Source organism: Lathamus discolor, chromosome 5 (assembly GCF_037157495.1).
Source record: "Lathamus discolor isolate bLatDis1 chromosome 5, bLatDis1.hap1, whole genome shotgun sequence".
In the NCBI taxonomy this organism is placed as follows: Eukaryota; Metazoa; Chordata; class Aves; order Psittaciformes; family Psittacidae; genus Lathamus; species Lathamus discolor.
The window spans coordinates 94155978-94166854 of NC_088888.1; the positions used below are offsets into that span (position 1 = coordinate 94155978).

At 45.6% G+C, this 10877-nt stretch overlaps 1 protein-coding gene across 1 annotated transcript; it reads left to right on the forward strand.

Moving 5' to 3' along the window:
- Positions 1-2349: 2349 nt before the first annotated feature.
- On the forward strand, positions 2350-10521 carry SOX11 (SRY-box transcription factor 11). The gene has a single exon (XM_065681576.1). It carries the CDS (start codon positions 2464-2466, stop codon positions 3673-3675), a length of 1212 nt encoding a protein of 403 aa, XP_065537648.1. The 5' UTR covers positions 2350-2463; the 3' UTR covers positions 3676-10521.
- Positions 10522-10877: the final 356 nt, after the last annotated feature.

Below are 10877 nucleotides of genomic sequence, written 5' to 3' on the forward strand. Positions count from 1 at the left end.
CCTTGTGACAAAGATGGCTGTACAGTGCGCAATCTGAGCAATTCCTCACGGATGGAAAGTGCCAAATTCACAGCCCTTTTGGAAGGAATGTCCTGCCCTGCAGATAGCACTCCTCAGAGAGCCCACAGCTGAGGCATGAACTCAGGCACTCCTGAAGGCACTGCCTGCACCCTCTCCTCACGTGGTTTCTCTAAACTCCAGTGTTTTATGACAGGTTGAATACCTTGTCAGGCAGCTTTCCATTTCACCCCATCTCTAAGGAGAAGCATTATTATGGGGCTAGATTGTACCACCAGGAGATTGTCTCACAAGAGAGAAAGGTGGGAGGAAAAAAGCCCTCTGCACTCATGGAGAGACAGAGCGGTATTTTTCAAAATCTGTCTTTACTTACAACGAAGTAACAAGTTTCTTAAGCTATGCCTTTTCCTTTCTCTCTACTCTGTACACCCTCCTGGGGTCAGCTAGGGAAGCAATGTGACACTATGTATCTGCCTTCTGTCTACTCCTTCAAACTCTTCCTGACTCCTAGCAAGTGCCGCTGAGACCCAACTTGCTGAGACCCAGTAACCCCAATGTATCCATAAAGCTAAAAGAGGTGAGTGATTGCTTTTTGGTTCCTGTAACAGCACTAGTCATTCTGCAGCCCTATGATATCATAGTCACATCATCCAAACACAGTAACTTTGCAGTGGTCTGAGGAAAATGAACCACTGTGCTAATTAGAGGATGATGTACTAGGGGACCTGCTGCTCCATTAGCACCAGTTCAATAGGATGCACTCTGACAGTGGAAAAGCTGTGCCAGGACTCATCCCTCTCACTGTCTCACATGTCTCCAGCCAGCCAGCAATCATCACAAAACTTATTAAACTTTTGCCTTGCTAATAACTGTAAGTGGCAGCTAGAAAAACACAAAAAGGCCTGCAGAACAGTATCTGAATATATTTCCAGCATACCACAGATGAGTACACAGTCATCTTTGGATTTCATAAATTCTCCGATGAAGACAAACATGGGATTATCCGGAACAGCAGAATCTGCTGCGGGCATTCTGCAGCGGTCTCGACGCTGCTGAATAACTGGGTGCTTTCTGGAAAGCGAACAAACAAAAATCAGTATTGTTAGACGCTGCCTGTGCGCTTTCACTCCCTACTTCGAAAAAACTGCCTTTATCCTCAGCCTACACCACGCGGGAAGCGCCTCCAGGTGGGTGCGACGACCTCCCTTCTTCGGCTTAAGTCCTGGCAGGCAGGGAGACCTCCCCACCGCCCCAGGCAGGCTGTCCATGCTGGCCTGAAGGAGCAGCGGGCACGGCCCCCCAGCAGGCCGGACCCCGAGGCACCGTCCGTATCCACAGGCAACCGGATTCCCCCGCAGCAAGAGCGCGCCAGGCCCTGCTCTGTGGCCTCGCAGCCCCGCTCGTTACCGACAAGCCACCGAAACAAGCCCTGGGGGGCCTGTGAGGGCACGAAACGGAGGTGCCCGCCGCGATCCTCCAAGTGGCCACGGCTCCGGCTCCACTGCGGAGGGGAAAGCGGCCACTGGCGGACCCACGCCGCCGACCGCCGCAGCTGCGGCGCGGCCGGCGCTCTACGGCGGTGAGGGCCGTATCGCACACCCGCGGCGAAGAAGCCAGGAAAGGCGAAAGAGCCCAGCCCGGCGGCAAGCGGCGAGGGCAAAGACAGCACCAGCACTGGCCCCCGGCCCTGCTCCCGCCGGAGGAGCCGTCGCGCCGCCGCTGAGGTGACCGCGGAGCGCCAGCGCCCCCTACCGCCCGCCTCCCTGGCCCGCGCGGGGCTCCGCGGCCTCACGAAGCGAGCGAGCCACGGAAGATCCGCCACCGCCGCCGCCGCCGCCGCCGCCCCTCTCCCCGCTCAGCTCCGCACCCAGCGGCGGCCCACGGCGGAGGCCCGAAGGAGAAGCCCCCCGCGGCGGCACCGCCGCTGTCTCCTGGGCAGAGGGACGAGCCGCCGAGAGCGCGCTGCCCAGCCGCCCCCCGCGCAGGGGGTGTGTCAGCACGGGGCGGGCGCGCGGGGGGGGGGCGGCTGATAAAGGGGGTGGGCGGGGCGGTGGGCGGGGCGGCGCGGCGCCATTGGCCGGCGGCGGCAGTGATGTCACCCATATGAGGCGCTGATAACGAGTCGGGCGAGGAGCCGCGAGTTTCGCAGAGGGGGGAGCGCGCGCGCGCGGCAGGGCGGGCGGCGCGAGGCCGGGTGCAGGGGCAGAGCCGAGCTGCGCGAGCCCGGCCCGGCCGCGGGGCTGTGGGCAGCAGCGCGCGCGCCCGCCCGGCAGTCGCCCCGCGGGCTGCGCCCCGCAGCACGGCGGAGGCCCGGCGCGGCCCGGCCCGGCCCGGCGCGGCGCGCCGCAGTGGCGAGGTGCGGCGGCTGAAGGGGGCGGTGGTTCGGCGGCTTTGTTGGCTCGGAGCGCGGCGGCGGGAAGAGCGGCTCCTCGGTGAGAGCCCACCATGGTGCAGCAAGCGGAGAGCGCGGAGGCGGAGAGCAACCTGCCCCGGGAAGCGATGGACACAGAAGAGGGAGAGTTCATGGCTTGCAGCCCCGTCGCTTTGGACGAGAGCGATCCGGACTGGTGCAAAACGGCGTCGGGGCACATAAAGAGACCGATGAACGCGTTCATGGTGTGGTCTAAGATCGAGAGGAGAAAAATCATGGAGCAGTCCCCGGACATGCACAACGCGGAGATTTCCAAGCGCCTGGGCAAGCGGTGGAAAATGCTGAAGGACAGCGAGAAGATCCCTTTCATCCGGGAGGCGGAGAGGCTGCGGCTCAAGCACATGGCCGATTACCCCGACTACAAATACCGGCCCAGGAAAAAGCCCAAAATGGACCCGTCGGCCAAGCCCAATGCCAGCCAAAGTCCGGAGAAAAACGCACCCACCAGCAGCGGCGGCAGCAAAAGCGCCAAGAGCTCCAGCAAGAAGTGTAGCAAGCTGAAAGCCTCCTCCGCCTCCTCGCCCCCCAAGCCGGGAGCCAAAGCCGCCCACCACGGGGACTACGCGGCGGACGAGTACGTTTTCGGCACCCTCAAAGTAAGCAGCAAGACGGTCAAGTGCGTCTTCATGGATGAGGAGGAGGATGAGGAGGAGGACGAAGACGAGCTGCAGCTGCGGATCAAGCAGGAGGCGGAGGATGAGGAGGAGGACGAGGAGCCGGGGCCGCAGCAGCTGCGGCGGTACAACGTGGCCAAAGTACCGGCGAGTCCAACCTTGAGCTCCTCGGCGGAGTCCACCGAGGGGGCCAGTCTCTATGAGGAGGTGCGGAGCGGTGCCGCGGCTGCGGGCGGTGGCAGCAGACTCTACTACAGCTTCAAGAACATCACCAAGCAGGGCCCGCAGCCGCCGCAGCAGCCGCCCGGTCTCTCCCCGGCCTCCTCCCGGTCCATCTCCACCTCGTCGGCCGGCAGCGAGGAGGCGGACGACCTGCTCTTCGACCTCAGCCTCAACTTCTCTCAGCACGGCCACGCCGCCGCCGAGCTGGGAGCGGGTACCGCCGCCGGGAACCTCTCCCTCTCGCTGGTGGACAAGGACCTGGACTCCTTCAGCGAGGGCAGCCTCGGCTCCCACTTCGAGTTCCCCGACTACTGCACCCCGGAGCTGAGCGAGATGATCGCGGGCGACTGGCTGGAGGCGAACTTCTCCGACCTGGTGTTCACGTACTGAGCGGCGGCGAGGAGCGGCGGAGCCGGAGCTGCGCGACGCCGGCGATGCTGATACGATGATGATGCTGATGATGATAATAAAAAAAAAAAAAAGTCTTGTTTTCTTTAAAAAAAAAAAAAAATCTTGAAGTTAGTTCCGAGCCCGGGAGTTGTGATTTTTTTTTTAATTACTTTTACTTTTTTTTTTTTTACTTTTTTTTTTTAATTGCATTTGGTGATCACAACAACAACAGCAAAGGCAAATGGGACTGGGGAAAAAATGATACAGAAGGCGCTGTTTGAAGCTTGTCGGTCTCTGATTGAAGTCTGGAAGATGGTCTGCAAAGAAGTCTTGTGGCAGCACAACTGTTACTCAAGGGGGTTTGTGGATTTTTTTTATTTTTTTTCCCGTGAGAGATCTTGAAGAACTGTTCTATTTTTTTTATTATTATTTTTCCGAAAGGGACCATTGCAACTTTTTTTGGAGGGAGAAAACTGATGTCTTCTATGCATCCGATTCTTAACAAAGCTGCAGGGAGCTTGAAAAAATGCAGACTGTACAAACGCTTACAAATAACTGAACTGACTTAAGATCAGAGTTTACTTTTCAGATCAAATTGTTTATGGTTTTACAAATGTGATTTCTACTTGCCAACTTTTTTTTTTTTTGTAACTTGTTCCCTTATACCTCCTTGATTGAATACCAGACAGCCTAGACCTCAGTACAAAAAGGTATTGAAACATTTTTGATACATAACAGACCTCAGTCTTTTTTAAAAATTAATATATTTTCAGGCGTATTTTTGTACAGTGAAAAGGGAACATTCTTGCTGTGTTTTTTCAGTAAGACTTTTCAGGCACTTCTTCCCTTTTATTTTCTTTTTTTTTTTCTGTTTTTAGCATGCAAGTTTGTTGGTACGTTATGTCCTGGTTTTAAAAGGATTAAAATTTTAAAAAAATAATCCTTGCATCTAAAGGCCTTGTGGTTTTAAAAAGAAAAAAAGAAACAAACACTTTTTTTGTACAGCTATAGTTCAGATTTGTTCAATATTTGTAGGTAAAGATTTATTGAAAATGGTGATATAGACCTCAGAGCTGTTATCTTAGTTTAAAAGATTGTATATGTACTGTACTATAGTAGGACTTTATGTATCTCATACGCTGTGATATGTGGATGGGGCCCCAGATGGAAGGTATGAAACTGGATTCTCGATTTTAGCAAAAAAAAAAAAAAAAAAAGAAAAGAAAAAAGGCACATAGTTAAAAGTTTCTCATGTTGTGCAATATAATCTAAAGTACAGACCATCTGCATATTTTGTAGCAAATGATGGCAAAAGCAGACTTGTGCACTGTCAACATCATAGCCTGTTTTTTTTTTTTTTTTTTTTTTAAATGCTGAAAGTCTGTATCTTGACAATTTTAATAAATCAGCTGGAACTGATAGAAACTCGTATCGCTATTAGTGTCTGTAGAAGGAACGCTGGAGATGCCGTGTTGTCACCCCCTCGCCTGCGGAGGAGCGGTAGCTGTAGGCTGTTGTGCATGACCGTAGCTAGGGGGGAAGGAGAGTAAGGGCTGCTTCTTTTCTTTGCCTTTTTTTTTTATCGCCTCCCATCGCCTTTCCCTCCCACCCCGGCTTTGCTCCGCAGGGCCCGGTGGGTACCGGCTCGCAGCAGCGTGGTCTCCATCAGGCGCGGCCGGGGCTGGCTTGCTGGGGGCCTGGCCGAGCGGTGGCAGGTTGGCTCGTCCCGGGTGTTTTCTGCTCTCCCACCTCCCCCCCAGCCCGGTGAACGAGCCCGGCTCCCCGGGGGCCGCCCCACCGGTCCCCTGCGTCCGGTTTCCAGCGAGGTGGGCGCGGCGGGGTGGGGGGCGCTGCTCCCCCGTTTCCACCCGACCTGGTCCTCTCCCAGCTGTGCTTTTTGTCCTCCCCCTCTCCCCTTTTTGATGGATAGCCTAGGCGAGACCCGAGGCGGAGATGCTCGGCGCAGTGGGGCTGCATCTCTTCCGCCCCCCTGCAGCGCTCGGCGCGGCGGGGCGGCCCCGGCCCCTCTTCGATGAGCCACCCGGGGGACAAGGGCAGAAGGGGGGTACGAGCTTCTGCTGTAGGTGAGCAGACTTTTTCAGTGTGCTTTTTTTTTTTTTTTTTTCTTTTCTGATTTATATTTTTTTTAACCGTAGGAGCCATCAGATCTCAGTTGTGCTCTCTGAAATAACTGCTGATGGCAATAAACAGACTCACAAGGTGGAAGTTTGTTTCTCAATAGTTTATTTTTTATCTGATAGGCATTGGTAAATTATTGTTTGTTTTTGTTGGGTTTTTTTGGTTTTTTTTTTTTTTCGTCTCCACTAATTAATGATCCAGCTGTTTACAGGGACAATTCACTGTGCTGGTATTTTGGTGGCAACCACTGCTACAGGCTTTCAGACTTGCTGAAATGAAAATCCTGCATACACATTTGTAAGGCATAATAAAACATAACATTAAAACCTGCATGCATGTTATGTTTAATCAAAGACAACTCTTAGGCATTTAAGTGGTGAGATATCTTACTTTAGGTTAGTTAAACTGGTAGTAAAATGATTAATATAATCTGATCTCTTTCTAATAATAATAATAATAATAATAAAACACTCATGATTCTAAATAAAAGTTGTTTGGCCTAAATCTTTGCTATCAGAAAAGAGATATAGCATATCTGGGAACTCAAATTTATGTCTTGCATTGTGATAATTCTTTATGAGAAACTGTGTTTTAAAACAAACTTAATTACAATATACAAGATATCCTTGGCAATGGATAGTCCTCAATAAAACAGAGTTTCTTGAATTTTCAGTTTTTGGTCTCAAATGATTAGTGTGTTCTCCATGTAATAACTTAGAAATCAGATTGAAAACAAATGACATTTATCTCTTCTAAGGCAAAAGAGTGAAAGAAAATAGATAGATACACTGAAGTGCTCTAGCCTAGCCATTCACTATCCTGCTATTGAAAATCCGGTTTTGGGCTAGGGTGATGGAGTAAGTTGATCAGGTTCTAAGTCTTAAAACTGAGCCAAAATTCTCTTAGTAATTCTTGAAGCTATCATGAGAGTAGAGGGACTTGTTCTTCCAGTCCCTTTCTTCTGATATGCATCCTTGTTTAGTAAAGTGATAATAGGCAGTGTCATTAAACATTTGTGCTTTACAGATGTTCGATGAGTTATGAGCGATTATGGTCAAATATAGGCTACATTTAGTTTGCATTGTAATAAGGTCTGTGTCCCAGCCTATGGAAGTTTTGACTTGTATATAGTTTTGGGAGCTGTTTTGAAAATTACCATTTAAAATATTAGTCAAGGATAAGTGATGTAAAGGATCCAAGTATAGAGCAGTCAGGCAAATTTTAAAAGAGCAACAGGTCTACTTTAATCAATTAATATAATACCCACTCAGAAGTATATCTTTTCTTCCTCTAGATGGGAATTATACAATACTGTTTCAGAAGAATTATTCTGAGTGAAGGTATATGGTGCAGGGAAACAAATTTTTGTCCAGACAGTTGAGTTTCTTTTATTTCAGAGTTTATTGTTGCATATTGCTCAAGGAAAAATTAGGTAGTGTTCTGTTCAAGCCACTACATTGTTAGGGCTGAAGTCTGATGCTGTTAAATGCCTAAGCTCCTGCTGATCTCAGCAAGAGTAAAAAACCAATCTTCTTATCATGAAAAATAGCATCTGCTAAGCTAGTCTTCCTTTTTTTTTCTTTTGTCATATCTGATAATATTCATGCCTTCTGTTTCTCTTTTGTTTTTGTGTGTTCACAGGAATTCTTGTTGACATGCTAGAACAGTCCTGTTGCAGGCTTAGTATCTCCTGTGGCCTTTTATTCCTCATTCTTAGCATTTGTCTCTGTACACTACTACTATAAGTGTAATAGGATTCAGTGATGGAAGGGGGAAAAATTAGCTTTTTTAATGTGGAAAGACGATTTACTTGCTAACACTGAGGATGTCAACTCAATGTAAGATCTAACCAAACATTCTGATTCTTTTTCAGTTTTGAAGTGAATATTTTTGTAAACTTACCATTTTTACCCTTCTGTTGTTTTTATTGTGTTTTTCCTCTCCTCCTTTTAAAGGAACCACAACTAAGAGATATTTTCTTCCTTTAAGTGCAGTCTTTTTCTAATGTGGTAGAAAGACTCATTCCAAGCATCCTTTGAGTGCTACATGCTCTTTAGGCATTTGTTGTCATTCAGATGAAACTTCTTGGAGTCTACTGAATGTGATTTGCATGCATGCAGTCTGATCCTTCACACATGCCTGTTTGAGGAAAATGCAACTCTGTTGTTACACCGAGGTAAAACTAGTGTGGGGTCAAAGTCAGGGCCATAGAATTTTTAGGTATTTGATACTCAATACAGCTCGAGAAGTTCCTTTTTACATCTTCACAACTGTTGCCTAGTAAGGCCTTAAACCTGCACTGGTTAAAAAAAAAAAAAACAAAAACAAAAATTCTCATTGAGTTTAATGGGAGTTTTTGCCGCAAGGGCTGCTGGCAGGGTAGGTGTCTTAGTTCATCCTAACCTTCATTTGTAAGTGTGGCCAGGAAAAAAAACAAACAACAAAAACTTAACACAATGAGTTGCCTTACATTTCCCCTACTATAGAGTTGTATTCCTTTGGTTTATTTCCTTTCCTCTCACCCACATTGAAGGCTGTGATTGTTTTTGTTTTTTCTTAATTTTTTTGCACACTACCTATACCGATTAACTGCCTAATTAGTTTTATCTTCTCTACATGGATGCAGTGAATTTGTAAGAGAATTTCACAAGCAAGTAGTTTTTTAGTGAGTTTAAAGTAAATAGAGTTTTAAAGACCTATTTTTATATTCAATATAAAGCACAAATGTGCAGAAAGTGTAGAATGACTTACAAAAAGGGAAACAAAAGTTCGTAATATTTCATGTATAAAAGTAATACCTTCTTTGGGTTGAGATTCTCTTAGAAAACCCAATACTTATGCCAGTGCAAAGATAGGATTATTTTAAAAACTCTTAGAAAATTGTGATTGACAGCAATTTCAAAGGAATGACTTCTGTAGATACAAGGAAACCCCTAAAGCAATATGGATAAGAAGGGGTGAATGGTTTTCAATGATGAACAACCTGGAAGTGTGAGAATGGAGGTTTCAATCCTTATTAATTAATCAAATTTCTTCCTTTGTGGTTAGTTACAACATCTGGATTTTCTGTGAAGTGCAATCTTGAAGGATGAAAAAGTGCAAGGGCGCCAAACTTCTAAGCCTTGCAAATACTCAGAAACAGGTTTGGTTTAGAATTATCTGTTGTTAATTAGGGCTTTAGATTTTGGTATTTCCCACTTCCAAGAAAATCAAGACACCAATTTACTGCTTGAAGAAATTTGATTAAATAATAATGATTAATCCAGGAACTCCCATTGTCACAATTTGTTTTTGTTTCCATCATCCTGCTTATCTCCAAAACCAACTTGCCTCAACTCCTGGTGAAGCCAGGAAGAAGAGTTATATGCCATTGTTAGTTCATTTACTATTTGTATCTGGTTTTGCTCTTGTACATATGTTGGCGTTTTGGAGTCTTTACATAAATGCTGTGATACTTTTTTTCCTCTTTCCTTTAATTTTTTTGGTGGGCTGTTTTAAAATGGAGGCCTGTTTTCCAGTGTGGGACTTTCGATGGTTACAACATTTCAATGATGTTGCATGATGGCCACAGGTGGGGGAAATTGAATGTTTTAGAGCAGTTTTTCAAGCATGACACTTTTAAAATATGTAATTTCAAAGACTTTTCAAGGCCACATGAAATTAGTTTTCATAGCCACTCCAGGTCTTGGGGGGAAAAGCTGAAAAGTACTTTTGTTTAGAAGTCTGAGTGATGGTGGGGGGGAAACCTTTTCTTGAGGTTTTTGCATGCCAGTGCACGGCCTATTGCTGTGAGAGAAGGAAGATGGTAAGGCTGCTTGAGGCAATGCACTGGAGGACAAAGTGTTTTCTAGCACTAGAAAAAGAAAATGCATGGCAAAGTTTCGTCTTCTAGTAGACTATATAGCATGCAGAGTTTAGTATGTGTCAAAACAGTGTATGACATTGCTGTATCAAAGTTGTAAAATTAAGCATTATTTATTGAAAACTATGTATTTTTTTTGTAAAAACCTGATCACCTAGAGGATTAATATCAGTGACTTGTGCTAGTGCTACAAACTTAACCAGCTTCTTTACTACAGTACTTGATATGCAGTGTTAATGCTCAGGGTTGAAACCAGTCCACTCCAATGTCTTTTTTTGCAAGAGTTTTTAAATAAAGGAACAACATAATGCAATTGTTCAAAAGACTCTAATAAAATTGTGTGATCAATCTTCCTACGTGTTTTTATGTGGATTTTTTTTTTTTTTAATTTTTTTTTTCCACCGGTGTTGTATTTAATAAATGCAGTTCAGCTATTATAGTGAATCCATTCTTCAGTCTGTGGGCACCCAAAGCTCAAAGTCAATGGGAATATTCTGTCTTTAAAAAAAACCCTCAGTGAATAGTTATGGTTGAGGTAGGATGTACAGAGGATGAGTGCTGTTCTGGCACACCTGACAAACACTGAAACAGAGAACTGCCAATTAACTTATTTTTTTTTTTCTGGTTAAGACTCTGGATAAAACAGTGAAGTATTTTCTGATAAACATTTTAGATATTGCTTTGAAGTTGACCATGAAAGAATGAAATAAGGTGGATCACATGCCAGCAAACCCCATTTCTCTCTGTATCTTTTTCTACAAACAATTTACCATCTAAATGTATTTTGGCATAGAAAAAAAACAACATTCTGTATTAAGATTATAGTTATGAAAATGTTTTTATGAGAACCCTGTAATCAATTATTTGAACTATAAAAAGGTGTTTTTAATGTGTTTATGTGGTGAAAGTTTGTTGTATATTAAATATTGTTTTATAGAAATGATGGAGTTATATTGTTACAAATTCAAAATTTGTAATTAACACAAGCCATCTATTGCTGAAATTAACCTTCTAGAGCTCCTGCCAGTAGGCATATTCTCATATTTCAAAAAATATACAAGGATCATCTTTTCCTTGCTTGTAATTAATGTCTATACTTCTGCAAATTTACATGGGGATTAAAATATCATCTGATAATACCTTCCTTCCCATCAGAGGTTATTGGTTACTCCTAATACCCAGGAAATAATAGGAAAATTCT